The 23,847-nt window shown below is 37.9% G+C and overlaps 1 protein-coding gene across 8 annotated transcripts in view; it reads right to left on the bottom strand.

The window, feature by feature from the left end:
- MALRD1 (MAM and LDL receptor class A domain containing 1) overlaps nucleotides 1-23,847 on the bottom strand; it is an 847,485-nt gene that overhangs the window by 645,613 nt on the left and 178,025 nt on the right. For all 8 annotated transcript variants that reach the window (XM_058532519.1, XM_058532517.1, XM_058532520.1 and 5 more), the window contains one exon: nucleotides 16,447-16,543. In XM_058532519.1, coding sequence (XP_058388502.1) covers nucleotides 16,447-16,543 — 97 coding nt within the window. The remainder of the gene's footprint in view (nucleotides 1-16,446; nucleotides 16,544-23,847) is intronic.

The following is a 23,847-nucleotide window of genomic DNA, read 5'->3' as shown; positions in this document are numbered from 1 at the left end:
CTTTCTTTCCACATATTTTATTGATCATTTGCCCCCTTCCCCTCTGGTAACCACCAATCAAATCTCTGTCTCTATGTGTTTGTTTGTGGTTGTTATTATCTACTACTTGATGAGTGAGATCATATGGTATTTGACCTTCTCCCTCTGACTTATTTCACTTTGCATGATACCCTCAATGTCCATCCATGTTGTCACAAATGGCTGGATTTCATCGTTTCTTATGGCTGAGTAGTATTCCATTGTCTATATATACCACATCTTCTTTATCCATTCGTCCCTTGATGGGCACTTAGGTTGCTTCCAAGTCTTGGCTATCGTGAATAACGCTGCAGTGAACACAGGGGTGCATGTATCTTTACGCATTGGTGTTTTCAAGTTCTTTGGATAAATACCCGGCAGTGGAATAGCTGGATCATATGATAGTTCTATTCTTAATTTTTTGAGGAATCTCCATACTGTTTTCCATAGTGGCTGCACCAGTTTGCACTCCCACCAGCAGTGTGTGAGAGTTCCCTTGTCTCCACATCCTCTCCAACACTTGTTGTTTCCTGTCTTGTTAATTATAGCCATTCTGACGGGCGTGAGGTGATATCTCATTGCAGTTTTGATTTGCTTTTCCCTGATAGTTAATGATTTTGAACATCTTTTCATGTGTCTGTTGGCCATCTGTATATCTTCTTTGGAGAAATGTCTGTTCAGGTCTTTTGCCCATTTTTTAATTGGGTTGTTAGTTTTTTTGTTGTTGAGATGCATGAGTTCTTTATATATTTTGGTGATTAACCCCTTATCCGATGTTTGGTTTGCAATTATCTTCTCCCAGTTGTTAAGTTGTCTTTTCATTTTGTTGATGGTTTCCTTTGCTGTGCAGAAGCTTTTTAGTTTAATGTAGTCCCATTTGTTTATTTTTGCTATTGTTCCTCTTGCCCAGTCAGACATGGGGCTTGAAAATATGTTGCTAAGACTGATGTTGAAGAACGTACTGCCTATGTTTTCTTCTAGAAGTTTCAAGGTTTCAGCTCTTACATTCAAGTCTTTAATCCATTTGGAGTTAACTTTTGTGCATGGTGTAAGGTAAGGGTCTATTTTCATTTTTTTGCATGTGGCTGTCCAGTTTTCCCAACACCATATGTTGAAGAGACTTTCTTTTCTCCATTGTATGTTCTTGGCTCCTTTGTCGAAGATTAGCTGTCCATAGATGTGTGGGTTTATTTCTGGGCTTTCGATTCTATTCCATTGATCTGTGTGTCTGTTTTTGTGCCAGTACCATGCTGTTTTGGTTACTATAGCTTTGTAGTATATTTTGAAATCAGGGAGTGTGATACCTCCAGCTTTGTTCTTTTTTCTAGGATTCCTTTAGCTATTCGGGGTCTTTTGTTGTTCCGTATAAATTTTAGGATTCTTTGTTCTATTTCTGTGAAAAATGTTGTTGGAACTTTGATAGGGATTGCATTGAATCTATAGATTGCTTTAGGAAGTATGGACATCTTAACTATGTTAATTCTTCCAATCCAAGAGCACAGAATATCTTTCCATTTCTTTGTGTCTTCTTCAATTTCTTTCAGAAATGTTTTATAGTTTACAGTGTACAGATCTTTCATCTCATTGGTTAAGTTTATTCCTAGGTATTTTATTCTTTTTGTTGCAATTGTAAATGGGATAGTATTCTTAATTTCTCTTTCTGCTACTTCGTTGTTAGTGTACAGAAATGCAACTGATTTTTGTATGTTGATTTTGTATCCTGCAACTTGACCATATTTGCTTATTATTTCTAAAAGTTTTTGGTGGATTCTTTAGGGTTTTCTATATATAAAATCAGGTCATCTGCAAATAATGACAGCTTCACTTCTTCCTTTCCAATTTGGATCCCTTTTATTTCTTTCTCTTGCCTGATTGCTCTGGCTAGGACTTCCAGTACTATGTTAAATGGGAATGGTGACAGTGGGCATCCTTGTCCGGTTCCTGTTCTTAGAGGGATAGCTTTCAGTCTTTCACCATTGAGGATGATATTAGCTGTGGGTTTGTCATATATGGCCTTTATTATGTTGAGGTAGTTTCCTTCTATCCCCATTTTATTCAGAGTTTTTATCATAAATGGATGCTGTATCTTGTCAAATGCTTTCTCTGCATCTATTGAGATGATCATGAGATTTTTATTCATTTTATTAAGGGGGTGTATTAAATTGATTGATTTACGAATGTTGAACCATCCCTGCATACTTGGAATAAATCCCACTTGATCATGGTGTATAATCTTTTCAATATGTTGTTGTATGCGATTTGTTAGTATTTTGTTGAGGATTTTTGCATCGATGTTCATCAGTGATATTGGCTTGTAATTTTCTTTTTTTGTGTTGTCCTTGTCTGGTTTTGGTATCAGGGTAATGTCGGCTTCATAGTATGAGTTAGGGAGCTTCCCCCCTCCTCAATTTTTTGGAACAGTTTGAGAAGCATAGGTATTAAGTCTTCTTTGAATGTTTGGTAGAATTCACCAGGGAAGCCATCTGGTCCTAGACTTTTATTTTTGGGGACGTGTTTGATTACTGTTTTGATCTCCTTACTGGTGATGGGACTATTCAAATTCTCTACTTCTTCTTGATCCAGTTTTGGAAGGTTGTATGATTCTAAGAATTTATCCATTTCTTCCAGATTGTCGAATTGATTGGCATATAGCTTTTCATAGTATTCTCTTATAATCTTTTGTATTTCTGAGGTGTCTGTTGTAATTTCTCCTCTTTCATTTCTGATTTTACTTATTTGTGCCTCTCTCTTTTTTTCTTAGTGAGTCTAGCTAAAGACTTGTCAATTTTGTTTATCTTTTCAAAGAACCAGCTCTTGGTTTTATTAATTTTTTCTATCGATTTTTTTAGTCTATTTCATTTATTTCTGCTCTGATTTTTATTATTTCCCTTCTTCTACTGATTTGAGGCTTTGTTTGTTCTTCTTTTTCCAGTTCCTTTAGGTGCATTTTTAGATTGTTTATTTGAGATTTTCCTTATTTGTTGAGATAGGCCTGTATTGCTATAAACTTCCCTGTTAGAACCAATTTTGCTGTATCCTATAAATCCTGGCATGTCGTATTTTCATTTTGATTTGTCTCCCAGTATTCTTTCATTTCTCCTTTGATTTCTTGGTTGACCCAATCGTTGTTCTGTAGCATTTTTTTTAATCTCCACGTATTTGTGGATTTTCTGATTTTCTTCTTATAGCTGATTTCTAGTTTTATACCATTGTGGTCAGAAAAGATGCTTGGTATTATTTCAATCTTCTTAAATTTATGGAGACTTGTTTTGTGGCCTAATATGTGATCAATCCTGGAGAATGTTCCATGTGCATTTGAAAAGAATGTGTATTCTTCGGTCTTTGGATGGAATGCTCTGTATATATCTACTAGGTCCTTCTGTTCTAGTGTGTCATTTAAGGCCAATGTTTCCTTATTGATCTTCTGTCTGGATGATCTATCTGTTGGTGTAAGTGGAGTGTTAAAGTCCCCTACTATTATTGTGTTACTGTCTATTTCTGTTTTTATGTCTGTTAATAATTGCTTTATGTATTTAGGTGCACCTACATTGGGTGCGTAGTTATTTACAAGTGTTATATCCTCTTGTTGGATTGTTCCCTTGATCATTATGTAGTGCCCTTCTTTGTCTCTTTTTACAGATTTTGTTTTAAAGTCTATTTTGTCTGATAGGAGTATTGCTACTCTAGCTTTCTTTTCATTGCCATTTGCGTGGAGTATCTTTTTCCATCCCTTCACTTTCAGTTTGTGAGTGTCTTTAGGTCTGAAGTGTTTCTCTTGTATGCAGCATATATACCGGTCTTGTTGTTTTATCCAATCAGCCACACTATGCCTTTTAATTGGAGCATTTAGTCCATTGATGTTTAAAGTAGCTATTGATAAGTATGTACTTACTGTCATTTTTTAACTTTCTTTTTTCCTCAGTGTTTTAGTAGTCCTTCTCTGTTCCTTTCTCCTTCTATACAGAATTGATGGTCTCTTTAGTTTGACATCTGTCTGAAAGCTGTACTCTTTAACTCCCCTCCTCCCTCCTTTTATGTTTTTGATATAATATCTAACCTTTTTTTTCTACATTTGTATCCATTACCCTCTTATCATGGAAATAGATAATTTTTCATATTTGCAGTCTTCTTCTTTCCCCTTAAATCAGTCCCTTTAACATTTCTTGTAGCACTGGTTTCTTGGTGACAAACTCCTTTAATTTTTTCTTGTCTGGGAAATTTTTGATCTCTCCTTCCATTTTGTATGATAACCATGCTGGGTAGAGTATTCTTGTCGGTAAGCTTTTTCCTTTTAGCACTTTAAATATATCGTGCCACTCTCTTCTAGCCTGTAAGGTTTCTGCTGAGAAATCAGCTGATAGCCTTATGGGGTTTCCTTTGCATGTAACTTGTCTTTCTCTTGCGGCTTTTAGGATTCTCTCTTTATCTTTAATTTTGGACATTTTGATTATGATGTGTCTTGGTGTGGGCCTCTTTGGGTTTATCTTGTTTGGGGCTCTCTGTGCTTCCTGTACCTGCATGTTTGTTTCCTGCTTTAGGTCAGGGAAGTTTTCATCTATTATTTCTTGAAATCGATTCTCTGCCCCTTTGTCTCGCTCTTCTCCTTCCAGGACACCTATAACACAGATGTTAGTGCACTTGATGTTGCCCTGGGGGTCCCTTAGATTGTCCTCACTCTTTTTAATTCTTTTGTCTTTTACCTGTTCAGCTTGGGTAATTTCTTCTAGTCTTTCGTCCAGCTTGCAGATCCGTTCTTCTGTATCCTCTACTCTGCTTTTGAGTCACTCTAGTGAATTTTTCATTTCCAGTATTGTATTCCTCATTTCTGATTGGTTCTTTTTTATATCTTCCATTTCTTTGTTGACATTCTCACTGAGATCATCTATTCTTCTTCCCAGATCAGTTTGCATCCTTAACACTCTTTGTTTGAACTCTCTGTCATGTAGGTTGCTCAGTTCTCTTTCACTTAGTTCCTTTTCTAGGATTTTGTCCTGTTCCCTTACTTGGAATGTATTCCTTTCCCTCCTTATTTTACCTCTTTCCCTGTGCTTGTGTCTACGTATGAGGTAGGTCAGCTACACTCCCTCTCTTGGATAGGTGACCTTATATAAGTGATGCCGTAGGTGGCCTGCAGTGTACTTCCCTCAGTTCTCAATGTTCCAGGGGTGTCCCCTATGTGGTCTACGTGTGCCCTTCTGTTGTGGCCTGTTTGCTCTCCCTGTAGGCACCCAGGGAGGCCGAGTTATGCCCCTGGCCAGCTGCTGTAATGCTCAGCTGCTTGTAGTTGTTGTGGGGCCTTCAGTCTCTTTATCAGGTGTGGGGAGCCCCAGCACAGTTGGCTGCAAGTTCTAATACCACATCTGTGTTGCAGTATTTCTTTTAAGTGAGTAGACCCCCTGTGTGGCATGTTGTTAGGCTTAGGGGCTTACAATTGCTATAAGCCTTCAGCCTTTATGTCTCTTGTGAGCTCTCTGAGGATTGCAGCTGGGTGGGGCTGGCCTCAGGCATGGGAGCACTCAATTGTTTCAGGCTTTGGAAGGTGGTGCAAACCCCCTATGTGGGTCTTTGAGAAGCACAAGTCTTCTGCAGATGACAAGCCCTGCCTCCCACAGGTCTACACACACCGTCAATACAGTCCTGCCCCGTGTGCGCGCCCCGACCTCCTGAAGTGGACCCAGCGTCTCCACGGCGGGAGCCCCACACAACCCACCACCGCCCCACACACTCCACCTGCTCCTTGTGCACACGGGAGGAGGTGAGTTCAGAGTCTGATTACGTCGCCATCTTGACTTCTCTCTCAATTGTGATTTTTAATGTATTGTATTAAAATATTATTTACCTTAATTAGCAGGTGTCTTAGTCTGCTCGGGCTGCCATAACAAAGTACCATTGACTGGATAGCTTAAACAACAGAAATTTATTTTCTCACAGTTCTAGAGGCTGGAAGTTCAAAATCAAGGTGTCACCAGCAAATAGCCCCGAGTTGCTTAAAGGAAGTTTCAACAGCTCCTCAAAGTAGTTGGGAAGTCCTTAAAATACTTTTTGTTGTGCTTGCTTGAGACAGAACATTGTCAAATAGCCAAAGCACGGAACCAGTCCATACCAGAAAGGTCCAAGATGGTGATAGGGTGCCATAGGCAAAAGAAGTCGTGTGCAAAAGGTGCTGTGTGCAAAAAGGGAAGATCTGTGCATGCCCCAAGACAAAAACTTCCTCATGCATATTCATTTCCACTCCAAATAAAATACACCTGTTCCCCTTGTTCGGAGAGTCATGTCTTTGTGAAATTATTCCCTATGGTCTCCATTTTGTTTACTGCATGCTGTAAATAAAATTCTGTTTTGTGTGACAACTACTTCTGGTGCAGTTTGACTAACTTGCCAGGGAGCGGCCTCACTTTGGTCTGATATCAAGTGTGCCGGCATAGTGGAGTTCTCATAAGAGTTCTCTTCCTGGCTTGCAGATGGCTGCCTTCTCACTGTATCATCACATGACAGAGAGACAAGGTGAGGGAGAGGAAGGAGGAGAAGAAGTGGGAGAAAGAGGAAGAGGGATAGGGAGAGGGAGAGACAGAGAGACAGCGAGAGAGAAAGAGAAATCTCCTTTTCTTATAAGGCCACCCTCCTATCAGATTAGGGTCCCAACTTTACAATCTTATTTATACTTATAAGACTAATTATCCTCTTAAGACACTATCTCCAGATACAGTCACACTGGGGGTTAGGGCTTCAGCATATGACATTTGGAGGGGCACAATTCAGTCCATAACAGAAAGTTTTTAGTGTCTCCTTAAATTTTGCATCAGGGTGAGTGTCTCACTTGCCTTTCTGTAGTGTTGCCCCTGGACCCAGGCTATGGTTTATCTTAGTGAATGTTCCATACACACTTAAAAGAATGAGTATCCTGCTATAGTTTTTATTATTTTTCATAAACGTCAATTATATCAAGTTGGTAGATGCTGTTCAGGTTGTCTAAATTATTTACTTATTTATTTTTATTGAGATATAATTGACATGTAACACTGAGTAAGTTTAAGGGGTACAATGTGTTGATTTGATACATTTATGTATCATAATATGGTTACCACTGGAGCATTAGCTAACACTTCTCTCATGTCACATAATTATTATTTCTTTTGTGTGGTGAGAACATTTAAGATCTAGTCTCTTAGCAACTTTGAAGTTTATAACGCAGCATTGTTGATTATAATCATTATGCTGTGCATTAGTTCTACAGAAATTCAGCTTCTAACTGCAGGTTTGTATCCTTTGACCAACATCTCCCCAATTCCCCCATTGCCCCCCTCAGTTCCTGGTAACCACCATTCTATTCTCTGTTTCTACAAATTTGACTTTTTTAGATTCCACACATAAGTGAGATCATACATGTTTGTCTGTCTGTGTCTGACTTATTTTACTTAGCATAATGTCCTCCAGGTTCATCCATGTTGTTGCAAATGTCAGGATATCCTTCTTTTTTAAGGTTGACTAATATTCTATTGTATATATATACCATATACCGTTCATCCATTGATGGACACTTAGGTTATTTCCATATCTTGGCTATTGTGAATAATGCTGCATTGAATGTGAAAGTGCAGGTATCTCTACAAGATCTTGATTTCAATTCCATTAGATATATATCCAGAAGTGGAATTGCTGGATCATATGGTAGTTCTATTTTTAATATTTGGAGGAATCTCCATACTGTTTTCTATAGTGGTTACACCAATTTACATTCCCACCAACAGTGCACAATGGTTCCCTTTTCTCCACATCCTCGCCAACACTTGTTATCTCTTGTCTTCTTGATGATAGCCATGCTAACAGGTGTGAGGTGATATATCACTGTGGTTTTGGTTTGCATTTCCCTGATGATTAGTGATGTTCAGCATCTTTTCATGTACCTGTTGACCATCTGTATGTTTTCTTTGCAAAAACGTCTATTCAAATGTTCTGCCCATTTTTAAATTGGATTATCTGGGGGGTTTTTTTGCTGTTGAGTTTTATGAGTTCTTTATATATCTTGGATATTAAACCCTTATCTGATATATGGTCTGCAAATATTTTCTTCCATTCCATAGGTTGCCTTTTCATTTTGTTGATTGTTTCTTTTGCTGTGCAGAAGCTTTTTAGTTTGATGTAGCCCCACTTTTTTTTTTTTTTTTTTTGCTTTTGTTGCTTGTGCTTATGGTGTCATATCCAAAAAACTGTTACCAAGACCAATGTCTAAGAGCTTTTTCCCTCTGTTTTTCTCTGAGTTTTAGGATTTCAGATCTTATATGTTTAAGGCTTTAATCCATTTTGAGTTAATTTTTGTTAGTTGTGTAAGATAGGGGTTCAATTTCATTTTTATGCATGCAGTTATCCAGTTTTCTCAACACTCTTTACTGAAGAGTCTATCCTTTCCCCATTAAGTAGTCTTGACTCTTGTGAAATATTAGTTGATCTTATATGCACTGTTTTATTTCCGGGCTCTCTGTTCTGTTCCATTGGTCTAGGTGTCTTTTTTTAATGCTGGTATCACATTGTTTTAATTACCATAGGTTTGTAGCATAGTTTAAAATCAGGAAGTATGATGCCTCTGGCTTTGTTCTTCTTTCTCAGGATTGCTTGGGCTATCAGGGGTCTTTTGTGGTTCCATACAATTTTAGGGGTTTTCTCCCCATAGCTTTTCTAAATTCTTGCTGACTTTTTTTTGCGTACTTGTTCTATCAATTACTGAGAGATGTGTGCTCAAGTTTCCTGGTAATTGTGGATTGGTTTATTTCTTCTTTTCGTTCTAACAGTTTTGCCTCATGTATTTTGGAGTACTATTGTTAGGTGCATACATATTTAAGACTGGTCTGTCTTCTTCTTGAATTTACCCTTTTATCATTATATAATGTCCCTCTTTATCCCTGTTAATTTTCCTTGTTGTGAAGCACACTTTGTTTGATATTGATATAGCCATTCCACCTTCCTTTTGATTGCTATTGCATAGTATATCCTTTTAAATTTCTTTACTTTTAAATAATCTACATCATTATATTTAAAATGGGTTTTTGAATATAATTAGTTCTCATGCTATATCCAATGTGACCTCTGACTTCTAAAAGGAAAACTTAGACCACTTATATTTAATGTAATTATTGTATGATTAGAATTAGGTTAGCAATTTTATTATTTTTCAGTTTGTCTCCTCTATTTTTATTATACTTTGTGCTCTTTACAACATCCCCTGCTATCAATTTCTGTTTTTATCATCTATTTCCTTTTGTCTTATAGTGGATTATTACAATGTTTTATATTTTATGTGTTCAATTTTAACGTGTTATTTTCCTTTACTTGTATCTGTTTAGTGTTCACTCTAGGGATAATAATGCACAACCTAAGTTTAACACTCTACTTAAAGTTTGTTAGTATTTCAAATAAAATGCAGAAGTCTTAAAGCTATGGAACTTCTACACTCCCAACTTTATGCTATTCTTATCATATGTGTACATCTACACACTCTCAACCCATCAAAGTGGTGTTCAAATGTTTGCTTTCAACTTTCAACAGTCATATGTATATTAAAAGTCTTTAGAGGAGAAAATCATTCCACTATATTTACTTAGGTATTTATGATTTCAGTTGTTCTTCCTTTATTCCTAAAGATACAATTTTCCTCTGGTATTTTTTTCTTCAGCATGAAAAATTTCCCTTAGCGTTTCTTTTAGATGAGGTCTTCTGGTGATGAATTCAATTAGATTTCCTTCATCTAAGAATGTTTTTATTTTATCTTAATTCCTGAAGGATATTTTCAATGGATATAGAATTCTGGATTGGGAATTATTTACTTTTAGCATTTTAAAGATGTGTCACTGTATTCTGCCTTCCATAGTGATGGGAAAACTACAGTCTCTACAGAAAACGATCTTTCCTTTGTGTCTTTCTTTGTCCGATTCTCCTCTTCTTATAAGGAGACCAGTCATATTGGATTAGGGCCCACACATATGACTTCATTTTATCTTAGTTTTCTTGATCGGGTTTGCTGAGAAGTCCTTGGAATCATGGTAGCCATGAAAACCAGCAGCCTAGCAGCCTGGAGTTTTGTCTTTATGTGACCTGATTCAGAGCTTGTTCATTGCAAAGATCCTCTTCTCAGCAGCACCCGTTTGACATCATAGCTACCTGAGACAGTTGGGACAAATTGGGGAAAACAGGGAACTGACCAAAAACCTAAAGTGAAAAGCCATGGAATGAGATGTCCACAGGGAGCTTTAAAAAGCTCTGACACATTCCAGGATATCTAGGAAGCAAAGAGAAAGCACAAGTCTGTGCACATGCCCAGGAAAGACCCTTGAAGACCCCTCTCACCTGTGGGTGACCTCGAAGCTCTGCACAAGCTAAGTAAAGGCTAAGGCAGAGTTGAAAAACTACCTGACATGGCATTGAAGGTATACTCAGTGCTACACTGAGCCCCTCAGCACTGCTACATTTTAGTTCATTACTAAAGTAATAAGAGATTATTATATTTGAGCAGTTATTAATTTATCCTCCCACTGATTCTCCCATTGTTAGAATAAAAGCTTTAAAATATAGCTTTTATTATTATTTAGATATGGAAATGTCAACAGATCATAAGAGGGACTGCCACTGAAAAGATAGTTTGTTATACTCATAGACCCCAAGAGGAGGGGGCACACCATGCCACAGGGTGGGGAGCACCAGGGTTGGTCAGGAGGCTGAGGGAGATGTGGGAAATATGGGCAAGAGCCTTTATTGTGGTTTCTGTGGGAAGGAACTGGTGAGGTAGGGTGAGCAGGCTTGGGGTTGGCTAGTTTGAACAATTTCAGTGGGCTCTGGGGCAGAGGTGCTGTCTCTAGTTGTCTGGTTCCTTGCTTTTATGGGCTGCATTGCCCCCTCCCACTCGTCTGTTGAAGTCCAAACCCTCAGTACCTCAGAATGTGACCATATTTGGAGATAGGCTTTGAAAAGAGGTAATTAAGGTAAAATGAGGTCATATGGGTGGGACCTAATTCTGATTGGTGTCCTTATAAGAAGAGTTTAGGACACACACACACAGTGGGAAGACCATATGAGACACAGGGAGAAGATGGCCATCTACAATCCAAGAAGACTCAAAAGAAACCAAACTTATTGACACCTTGATTTTGGACTTCTAGCCTCCAGAATCATGAGAAAGTAAATACAGTTGTTTAAACCCTCCAATTCTGTGGTACTTTGTTGTGGCAGCCCTAGAAACTAACACACTGACCCTGGGGTGATTAGGGCAGGTGCTAGTGGCCAGAGTGTGAAAGCCTGAAGAGGTGGTTGGGGTGTGGGCTCTGGATTGATTGGTTTGCATTTGAAAAGTATGCTGTAGGGTGAGCAGTTTTACTGTCTCTAGGAATTGGCTAACCCTGGAAGGGACAATTTCTTTAGGGTCAGCAAGGCCCCAGATGTCAAAGCATCAGAATACAGAAAATAGAAGACATGGTTTATAAATTGCTCCCTAGTTACAAAAAAAAAAAAGAACAAATTTTTGAAAGCACCCTGGTTTGAAGAAGTAAAAAAATAAAGCCATCTTGTCAGTAAACCTAAATATCTTAAACAGAACCGGTTCTATAAACCATAATGACTTACCAAAAGACAGATATACTAGAGCATTCATTTCCAAATGCTACTCATTTCCAAGTACTATATTTCTGCTATAAAATGACAAAAAAGCTTATGTTTCCACTAAAATATGGCTTGGCCCAGATTAATTCTTCTCAGATAAAATCACATTATACAGCTTGAGGACATGCCTTCATTTTTGATACTAAAACAAAAACCTAAAAATAATATAATATTCTTAGCATAAATGTAAGTACTGCTAAAAAAATATTCCCATGATATTTTATTTAAATCTGCGTTTTATGGAGTGGAGCACATGTGGCTCAGAGGAAAGAAGAAGAATTCATCCAAATTCCCAAACATTTGATATTTAAGTAATTACACGTGTTCTTTGTGCGATCATTTATTCAACATATATTTATTAAATGCTTGCTCTGTGCTGGAGATCCACAAATGAATAAGACAGTAGTAACTGTGCCCTCAAGAAACTCAGCATTTAGTTGTGGAGATAAATCAAGACTGTGTGTGTGTGCGTGTGTGTGTGTGTGTGTGTGTGTGTGTGTGGAGGGATTTTCTGTAAGTGAAAGCTTCCCAGAAAAGAGAGCTTAACACAGTCTGGGAAGGTAAGTAACAGTAGGGCAGGCCAAAAAATAAATCATGAAGTGGCAGAGGGAGTAAGGTTTGCAAAGACACCCAAGAATGAGATGACACTGTGTTGCTGAACTCACAAGTAGTTCTTTTTGGCCAGAGTATGGGAATTCTTGGGGGAATTGTGAAGGAGGAAGTCGGATTGGTGTGCAAGAGCAGGATCGTGGTGAGTTTAAGTCACGATAGAAAAATTTGAACTTCATCCTGAAGGCATTACAAGTTATTGATGGATTTAAGCAATTTAAAAATTGGTCATATTTGTCTGTTAGAAAGTATAATCTTGTGGCAGTGGATAGTAGAGTTTCTGGAATAGACAAACTGGAATTTTTAAAAATCCAAGGGAAAAAAATGTGAGCTTAAACAAAATCAGGGTTGGATAAATAATAATGATAAATAAGAGGAGACAATTTGAGAAATATAAGGACATGACCTCATTAATATTTTTTAACCAAATTAATATAAGGGGGAGAAAAGGGAAGAAGAATTTAGAAATGAGTCCTTTGAGGGAACAGGCGAGGGAACTGATTTTGAAAGAAAATTTTAATTTACTCCTAAATGTGCTGCTGATGACTTTCTGTAGCAAATAAGTTGGCTCACTCAGCTCATAAACCTGTTCTCCTCGACCACCTCTATTACAGAGGCTAAATATAAATACTCTTTTTTTTTTTTTTTTGGTGAGGAAGATTAGCCCTGAGCTAACATCTGTTGCCAATCCTCCTCTTTCTGCTGAGGAAGACTGGCCCTTGGCTAACATCTGTGGCCCACTTTATATGTGGGATGCCCGCCACAGCATAGCTTGATGAGCGGTGCATAGGTCCATGCCTGGGATCCAAACTTGCGAACCCTAGGCTGCAGAAGTGGAGTGCACGAACTTAACCACTACGTCACCAGGCCGGCCCCTAAATAATAAATTTTAATTAGCCTCCTTAGCAACTAAAGTTATCTGTGTGACAATCATCTACCCAATGACATGGCCAAAATCATTGCCCTTTCCCATTTCTTCCTTCTTCCTGCTCTGAATGTGAGATGTACAGAGCTTCAACAGTCATTTCATAACCATAAGGTGACAAGCACTAGGCAAACACCAAGGAAATCCCTTATTCCTTAACTTTAACAGTATTGAAGTTGAACAACCTATGCCCTAACTGTCTAGTTCCTCTGTTTTCTTAAGTCACTTAAGAAAACTTCTGTTCTCGTGCATCCAAATACATTCCTAATTCTATCCTCCATTGGAGTAGGATTTTCGGATGGAGATGTCCAGGAGATGTCAGGTTAGGTCTGCTTACATGTCTCAGATACTGCCCCCTGACCATCACCACCAGGACAGAATAAGACTGAAACTACTAATTCTAGCTGGAACTCTGCCCCAGGGCAGTCACGGCCAAGTACAATAATCAACACAAGACCAGACCTTGTGGTTCCCAAATGCCAGTTCTGTTCTTAAACTTGGGATTGGCTGGCTTCACAAAAATGTCATGAGAACCTTATTTAAAATGCAGACTCTGTCCTCAGTGATTCCCATCTAGCAGGTCTGGAGTGAAGCCCAGAATCAATCACTCCTCCATGTGATTTTGACGATTAACTAGGTTTAGTCTATCATGATAGTGCCTGAACTTGACTGGAGAGCCTCATCTGGAAATTTAACACTACATAATTTTACCATCTCTCACATTCCTACTATTTACAAAATGCAACTCCATCCAAGCAACAATCCTATCCCATAGTGCTTTATCCTTTTTCTCCAATATTAATCCTTATGCTGCTGTGTTTTCCTCCCAAAAGTTTAAATATGCCCTCAATCCTCACTCTATTGAAAAAAACCTCCCTGCACCCTCAAAGAACATACTATGTGACCTTACCTGAACATTAGCTTTCTCCATAAGGAGATCACTTCCTTTACAGCTTTCCCAAAGAGTGACATCATTTTCCAATGCCCCATAAAACACAAGGCCTAAAATTAAAGTTACCATTCTTCTAAATCCCCAATGTTGCTTCTACACAATGACTTATTCTTCCATGTGTCAAAACATCTTGGTTCATGATCCAGCTTATGGCCCTGTTTCATCCACGCAGCTCTGCTTTCCATTTTCATTGATGACTTTGGTCTTGGATATCAAAGTCTTCTTCTCTAGCCCCAAATCTTATAATTTTGTATAAATTTAATATCCATGTGAAAGGCCTAGCCAATAACCTAGCTTTAAATCCATGCCTTATCTTCAGTCAACTTTATTTCACACTACCTCAAAAATAATATGGCTATAACATTATCTAGAACTATTGTCTTAGAAATTGTGGACTCTAATATTTTTCTGTTTGGCCACAACTTTTCCTTGAATGTCCAACTTTCTGATGCTCTCACTCACACTACTATTGCTTTTTTACTTCTATAGTGATTTTATAGAGCTCTTTTGAGTGCTTAATAAAAAATTTGGCATTTGTCTTCTGAATATTTATTATGGCCCATCTACATTGGCCTTTGTCCCTGTATATGGATCATTGGTAATTAGGGAAGTGGCTTTGGTTCCCAGGGCCAAAGATGGAGAGAAAGTTCACATCTGAAATGATAGCAGAGACCTATTACAGGCAATCTCAACTCCCAAGCTCAACCCAAACATGTTCCTGTGTAAATTTGTAACACAAACAGTTTCAATGGCAGCAGCCAGTTCCTAACTTCCTGACAGTTCAGAAAGTCCAGCCAATAGCTGATTTCACTGCCTTATTCTCCTTCAAGGGTGATTAGCTAGACTGGCTAATAAATAGGACTAGTTAGGGAACATTTCATTTGGCAAACTCCAATTTCTGCAGAAACTATAAAATTGAGATAGATAAGGACATTGCTGAAGGGATCAGAGTCAAGGACTAGGTGTCTTATTAAAAATCAAGCATAAGCTGGCTGTGCTCTGGACCCAGGAATACCACACAGGGCACCAGAAGAGGGAATATTCGAGGAGATTTGAATAGCAGAGGAGTCAGTACAGTCTGTTTTCCTGGAGTTAACCATGTATTCTACACTGATATATTGCATCCCTTCTGATAAGGCCAATAAATGTTATCTTGTTTTAGTGAACAAGCATTGAAGGTTATACTTCAATTATTTACTTCCAGGAATGGGTGTGGGTTATAGTCTGTTCCCTTGATGTTCTCCATTTCAATTTATCTATATTTCAATTCTTCATACAGTGATTTCTTATCTAATATACACTGAGAACTGATAATACAAAGATGAAAGAGATCTTTATGTGTTCCAGTGTTAGAAGGGGCTGTCATCAGCTCCGATAAAACTCTAACTTTGTCTGGGTGGTAAGAGATACATACCTGTAAGCTCCTGTCACACCAGCAGGAGTGCTGTCTAAAATCCAAGCACAATACAGACGCCCTTTATCAAGATTCTTTGGTCTCTCTTAGTCTCTCTTAGGTAGACCAACCCATCTCTTCTGTTCTTGAAATATTACTTACCACAACTACCATATCTTTGTACCAAATTAGAATTTAGAATCGTCTCTATAAAATAGCTATCTTTATCTTGCTGTATCATACAGTATAATAAAATTTAAAAAGGAAAAAAAAATCTATCAACTACCTGATATATATATGTAATTCCTGCTTGATTATTAGACTAAGTTAATTTTATCCTGAACAACTTATAATTTTAACATTGAACCTTTCTATTGAGAACAGTGTGAATGCTGAATACTATTCAGTTAACATAACCAAGGGAACAATATGGATACATTTTTAGATCTGATAAATGTGGTTTATTGATCTAGTTGTTTCAGTCTAAACAGAAAACAGATTATAACTAATATCTCTCTCCATTTTTGTATTTTAGTGGAATAGTCAAATCGATTCTCCAAGAAGACAGTTTCAAGTCTATGGAGGCCAGTTTTCTCCTAGTCTCCTAGAAGGCACCGAGTTCTCTTGGTAAGATTTAACTAGCCAGGGTAAACATTGTTACAAAGCTTCAAATTGGAGACTAAATTATTCCCTTTGGCTCTTCATAGTATCAGAGTCAGTAAAAAATAGCCTGTCTTCACTTCTAGCATAGATCTAGTCACTGTAATACAATGTATTAGAACAATGGAAAACAGCCCATTCCAAAACATCAGGCAAAAATAAAGAGCAGATCAAAGTCATCACAATGTTTAAATTGCACTGAATTTATTATACACAATAAGGATAAAAATGAGAAAGAGTTCTTACCATTTGCAGGCAAGCAGCTTGAACTGAAAGATATATCATCAATAGCTATGACTTCATCCTGTTCATGAGTTGAAATTATTTCCCCTTGAAAAAGAACCTGCACAAGAAAAACAAAACAAAACAAAAACGTAGAGCAAGGAACATCACTGTCTCGCAGTCTTATAGCAGAGAGCCTACAAACCACAAACATGTCACTTCCCAGAAGAACTTGGGTGACCATGCCAATTCCAAGTGGAGAGAGATCCAAGCATCCCTCTCAAAGACAAGAAAATGTACAGTCATCTCTGAATCTCCCATGTCTAGCATAGGTTAGGTAACATGCTTGTGAAATGAAGCAACATTCATGTGGTTTCTGCCCTATAATCCTCTGCATTTGGTTCCTATGTGTTCATACTATTTAGTATTTACCAGCTCTTGGACCCAGACTCCATCTTGATCTCTGGTTCTTGGCATTTTGCAACTGTGCCCCATTTCCACCTCTGGCTCTCTAAATTTTATTCACAGTCTCGCTTTGGATGCCCTTGTGTTATCCTCTTGCACATTTTCTGCCATTATCTAAATATAGCTTGGGACATAGACTGAAAATGGTTGTTCAGTGACTTATTGTTAAAATGACTGACTGTTATATTGTGACATGGAGCCAGCCTAAGTCTGTACCGAGAGGAAATACTCCAGTATAATGAATCTGAGAAACTTAGAAAGAAACTACTCTCCAATTTCCTAATTACTTACATCAATAGAAAATTGGTGTATTGGTGGAGAGTATTATCCCACCCTCGCTAAGGAATACCAATGATGTCTGAGGCTTAATTCATGGATGCATTAAACTTGTGTGCATTGGTCAGCCTTGCTTATAATATAAACATTTTATTATTTCAAAAAGTCAGCACTGCTTTTTAGCTTAACAACTGGTCTGCATGCAGGAAACACCAGCAGATCATTTTGCTGTGCTGCATTCTCTTTTGTCTTGTCCAACATGATATACTAACATATTTCCTTTCAAACCAGATGCTATCTACTGGTCTATTAAAAATATGATGTGAAACATCCACAACCTATCAAGCAGGTTTGTCCACATGTAACCCTAAGAAAGTCATCTTTTCTTTTACATAAGATGGAATAACTGTGTGACCACTTATAAATGAGGACCATGTTGGAATAGGCCTATCAAAGATCCTGGTGTAGGGATGGTTTTATGTGAGGAGAGTACAGCATAGTGATTAAAGTACATATTTGGAACCAGACTACTTGGGTTCAGATCCCAGCTACAACACTTAATAGCAACAGGACCTTGGAGAAGTTGTTTAACATCTCTGTATCTCAATTTTCTTCTTTGTGAAAAGGTACTGATAAAAATAATATGTTATTGCCTATGTAAGGCTTATGCAAGGATAAACAAGTTATTACATGTACAACAGCACTTGGTATATAGTTGGAATTAAGTAAGTGTTAGCTGTTATTATAACATAGAGTTATTTAAGTATACAAGCTACAGTCGTCCCTCAGTATCCACAGGGGATTGGTTCCAGGACCGCTGGGGGGTACCAAAATCCACCATGCTCAAGTCCCTCATATAAAATGGCTAGTATTTGCATCTAACCTATGTACATCCTCCTGTACACTTTGGCATCTCTAGATGACTTATAATACCTCATACAATGTAAATGCTATGAAAATAGTCGTTATACTGTATTTTTTAGGGAATAATGACAAGGAAAAAAGTCTGTACATGTTCAGTACAGACTCGCCCTTCACAGACGTTTTGATCTGTGGTTGGTTGAATGTGCGGATGCGAAACCCGTGGATACAGAGGACCAACTGTAATGTATGAATAGTGTGTTTATAGATTAAAAAATCTATTCTCTACAGATTGATATTTTATTCCTCTTGAAAGCCCTTTCACACAGTTGCATTCCTTCGTTCTTGCTGAGCTAAGCAGACACCTGTTGTAGCCATATTGAAAGAGAGAAGTAGAAATAAGGTTAACTAATCATAAGTCTCCTCTGTTTTCCTCCACACTTTCCTCCCCAAAAGACCATTCACCCTCAGGATTTCAACTCTCTCCCAGGCAGACGAAACATAAATTTACATCACGAATGTCAACTTTTCTCCTGAGCTCTCCTCCCATGTTTCCACAGCCTGCTGGACATTCTCACTCAAGTGACACAACATCACTTCTAATTCATAATATTCTTTCCCCTCAAACTGGACCTCTCACCTGATCCTCTTTCTCTGACAATGGTGGCAGAACACTGCCACTCTTCAATGCTCAAATATCCAAAACGACCTTTAGAATCACTTTCTCCTCCAGTCCCGTGTCCAACCAATCAAAATCTAAGCCCTCTTGTCTTTCCATTCCTATTTTCGATCCTATATTTTCATACCTGATCTAATGAAGTAGCTTTTAAATTACCTTCTTACCTTCAATTCTCTTTATCAGAGTATGCAATCTGTACAACACATTTATTTGATTCAATTAAATTATATGTTACCTTGGTATAACTGAAGAAAAGTTAGTGTGAAAACTGGCCACCATTTGATTCCACCAGCCCAGCAAGAGGAAATGTTTTTCTTAGGGAAAGAACTATTTCTCTAAATGTAGGGGAATTTACTAATGGGTGTGTGTTGATACGAAACATCAAGCATAACTAGATAATCTAGTCAAATATATTTAAATAAAAATATTTTCCAGGGATTTTTGTTGGGATCCTGTAACAAGAGATGGGTTGAATTACCTAAAGAAAGTGAGACTCCAAGATGACTTTAAAAAAAGCCAGGTCCTACGGTCAGAGGCTGTATTTGTGTATGGTAGTTGTATTTCTAAGAAAAGTGATGTCTAACGTTCCTTGTTTTCTCTAAAACCTTGGCAAATAAGTTGTTCCAAACATCTGCCTCATTTTAACTGTGTTGGAGAAATAAAGAAAAGAGCAGCAAAGTAGCAAAATAAGAGCAGATCACAACACAGATAACGGAGTTAGGAGTTTGGCAACATCACAGAAGTCAGGGACAGCCGGCATTGATCCAATGTAAACATGAGACAGAGTCCTCTCACCCCAAATATTGTAAGAGAAGATGCCCTCTGAAGGGAGGCAAGGGGTCAGCGCTCAAGTCACTTGATTTAAATCTTTGATGACAGTTTGACTGTAGGTGAATACTAGACATAAACTCACCTGGATTATACTAGTAAATACATGAACAGAAACTCTTGTAGTTATATTTACCATATTAGAGTTTTCTTAATTAGTAGTATACGTTCAATATTATTTCTTAAGCAAACATGTCAAACATAAAAAGATGCCAGTAATGTTTTCTTCATCATGTGTTCACATAATAAATATTCTTGAATTAAGAGGTAAAATGGCTGATTATGATTTTGAAAAGTTTGAGGGTAGAATTTTCTTTTACGAATTTGTATTTATTTTTATGAATAACTTATCTTTTGTCCATATTAATCAAGTCTATTGTTTCTGAATAGGAGGCTGCGGAGAACTCTCCGGCGTTTCTAAATGGAATATCAAAGAAATGACAAGTAGATAATCACATATTAAAAATGCTTCAGTATCTTTTAAAAATGCAGGCACTGACTTCTCATTTAGTTTAAGAATCCAAAAATTCAACTTGAAAACCATAGTCAATGATATGCTTAGTAACATAGTATTCATTCCTTCCTACCCAGAAAACTAATACATCAGCTCCCTTCCAGAACAAAAAAAAAGGGGTGAGAGAAGAGTTCCCTTGAATTTGAGACTAAATTTCTGCTATATATTTAGCCTGGTTTATTCTTTGCTTCCACGAATATTTTAGGACAATAGTAAAATTAATTGCTTATGTGTGCAATTTTGAAAAATGTGATTGCAATTTATCGGTACCACGCAGTGCATAATAATGTTGCTTCATCCAATACAGCAGACAAAAGAATATTTAATAAGTCATGCAACAGATTTGACCAAATCTCGAGGTTGGATTTTTTTTCTTCTATGTCTTATAAATCCTTATAATGCTTTAACATGGTGAAAAAATTATCATGGCTCAGTGACTAAATGATTGAGATTTGAAAGCAAACTATTCTAGGTTCTAATCTGGTATGGGATTTAGTGGGTTACTCCACTCTCTAAAGCTCGTAATCATCGTGTGAACAATGGAGTAAATTATAGTTCTACTTCAGAGAACTGTCGTGAAGAGTCAATAAGATAACATAAACAAAGGACTAACTGCAGTACCTTAAACATAGTAAGTGCTCAGTAAATGCTAGATGTTATTCCTTAAACATCTTCAGAAACTTTCTGAAATGCTGCCATCTTTGTTGACTAAATGCCTAAACACCATTTCTTGTTTATGCAGCAGTACTCCCTCAGAAACTAAACATGCTTCAATTTTATTAAGGGACAGACCTAGTACTTTACAGATGAAGGTTAGAGCTGGCGTTTGGGGGGTTATAAAGCCCTCATGTGAGAGCAAGATCCAGAGGCTTTCTCAGAAGCCCACGCTAAGCCAGGTCCCGCTGGGACTAGATTCTCCTGCTTGGATATTTCTAAAGGAAGCGTGAATGGCTTCAAACTATCAGAAGGCAGCATGGAGGGGGAATTGCAGAAAACAGAATAATTCTCAGAGGCTTGTAAATTGTGAAGCAGCAGTTATTGTCTGGAGATGCTGATTACAAAGTGCCCTCAAATAAGCCCCTCGCTAAAGCTTTTCAGGAACCAGCTACTAGATGGTGGCAGGCAGTGTTACAAGCACAGCACATCTCCGTGACCCCGCTAAACAAAGGCAAATGAAGATGCTCACTTGCTGACAGGACAGAACTAAAACATACCTACAATCTCAAAGATTGGTGCAGCCAAAAGATCCCAAGAGAGTCGTATGGTTTCCTAATTTTTACAAAGCCTTTGAGGTGGAAGCACCGTTGTCATATCAGCAATAAAGTATTTTAGGAAACAAATTGCACATGCATCGGCTTTGGTTGAAGCCACTGCTGCATTTTAAAGCACTCAAGTGAATAACTTCGCTGCCTCAGCTACAGCTGAATTGCCCTGAAGATGATATGTTTGAGAGTTTTAAGTTTTATATTTAGCTACTGCACATATTTAATCATCAACCCCCACAATGTGCTAGCTGGGAATGGACAGCTGAGAAAAACAAGGAAGTTATTTTAAAAGGTTTAACCTACAAGATCCAGTAGGTTCCAGCTCTGCCCAACATCCAAATCTCGGTTGCGCTACTAGTAAAGACCTTGACCTAAAGATGGAGATAGTTAGAGATAAGAAGGCAAACTTGACAAAAGTAGTTTAAGACTCTTTTACCATCCACTCTGTTTCAAAGTTGGAAAAGATGTGTAAATACTGATAAAGTTTATACCTAGACAAGATTCCCATGTCAGTCATTACAGTTTATACAAGCATGCAGATAGAAGGGACTTCAGCACGTTCATCCTTCAGCATCTAGTCAATGTGACTCAATCCCCTCAGAAGCACACTTGCCTCTGTTTCGTTGCTTGTGTTGTTATTGAGAAAAGACAGAGAGACACTGGGGAGTAAGAAAAGAAGTGTAAGAAATAAACTAGAAACTTCTCTAGCTGTTAATGATACCTAAACATCCACAACAAATTAGTTGCATTATTGGTGTTCAGAGTTCTCGTTCTGCACACCACTCCACACAAAAGCCAGGAGCACATAATGTCTTGTCCCCATGTTTGTCAAAAATCTTCCTTTTGCAAACCATATATCAGATAAGGGGTTAATATCTAAAATATATAAGAACTCATACAACTCAACATCAAAAAACAAATAAAATGGGCAGAGGATCTGAATAGACATTCTTCCAAAGAACATATTCGAAGGGCCAAGAGGTACATGAAAAGGTACTCAACATCACTGATCATCAGGGAAATGCAAATCAAAACCATAATGATACATATTTCACACGTTAGAATGGCTATTGTCAAAAAAACAAGAGAGAATGTGTTGGCGAGGATGTGGAGAACTGTGCACTGTTGGTGGAAATGTAAACTGGCACAGACACTATGGAAAACGATATGGTGTTCTTCAAGAAATTAACAATAGAACCACTATATAATCCCACACTCCCACGTCTGGGTATATATCCAACAGAAATGAAATCATTGTCTCAAAGAGATATCTGCATTCCCATATTTATTGCAGCATTATTTTCACAACAGCCAAGACATGGAAACGACACAAGTGTCCATCAATGGATAAATGGATAAAGAAAATATGCCATATACAAACAAAGGAATAATTCAGCCATAGAAAGAAGGAAATCCTGCCATTTATGAGAACATGGATGGACCTTGAGGGTATTATGCTAAATGAAATAAGTCAGACCAAGAAGGACAAATACCGTATGATCTCACTTAACGGGTTGAAATTAAAAAAGCCAAACTCATAGAAACAGAGAATAGAATGGCAGTTGACAGGGGCTGTGGGGTGGGGGAAATGGGGAAATGTTGGTCAAAGGGTACAAACTTCTAGCTGTAAGATGAATAAGTTCTGGGTATCTAATACGCAGCATGGTGACTATAGCTAATAATACTGTATTATATACTTGAAAGTTACTAAGAGAATAGATCTTAAATGTTTTCACTACATGAAAAAAAAATTGTAATTATGTGAGGGGATGGATGTGTTAACCAACTTTACTGTGGTAATCATTCCACAATATATACGTGTATCAAATCATCACGTGGTACACCTTAAACTCACGCAATATTATATGTCAACTATATCTCAATAAAGCTGGAAAAAAAATCTCTTAACATGGTGCTGGGAACATTCTCTGAATCCCACTTAGTACATCCCAAGTGCCCCAAGTAAGTCTTTGTTAAATAAGTGAATCAGTAATTCACAGGAAGACTTAAATGCCTGATGGCTTAAGATCCTTCCCCACACATTCACCAATATTTGATTTCAATAGAGTACAAAGCCTTAGATGACAGAATTGTGTTTCTAACTATACAGTTCTTCTTAAGTTCTATTGTCTAGGTATCATTGAACCATCTACTAAGTGATTTTCTTTGATCTTCTTTGGATCCCCGTGTAGTTTACAAAAGCCTGAAAATTCCAAACTACCGTGATTTTATGACAAATCAATCAAGAAAATGTGCCATTCTTATAATTGTTTACATAATAGAGATTCTGCTCATTCTCCCATCCTTCCTCTTGGCCACTCCAAATAACTGAAGTTAAAATTAAATCCAGGGGCTGGCCTGGTTGCGCAAGCAGTTAAGTGCGCGCGCTCTGCTGTGGTGGCCTGGGGTTCACAGGTTTGGATCCCAGGAGTGCACTGACGCACTGCTTGGCAAGCCATGCTGTGGCGGTGTCCCCCCATACAAAGTGGAGGAGGATGGGCATGGATGATGGCCCGGGGCCGGTCTTCGTCAGCAAA

Source organism: Diceros bicornis, chromosome 36 (genome assembly GCF_020826845.1).
Source record: "Diceros bicornis minor isolate mBicDic1 chromosome 36, mDicBic1.mat.cur, whole genome shotgun sequence".
Taxonomy (NCBI): domain Eukaryota; kingdom Metazoa; phylum Chordata; class Mammalia; order Perissodactyla; family Rhinocerotidae; genus Diceros; species Diceros bicornis.
The sequence above is the reverse complement of the archived record's forward strand: the minus strand, read 5'-3'. Positions and strand labels throughout refer to the sequence as shown.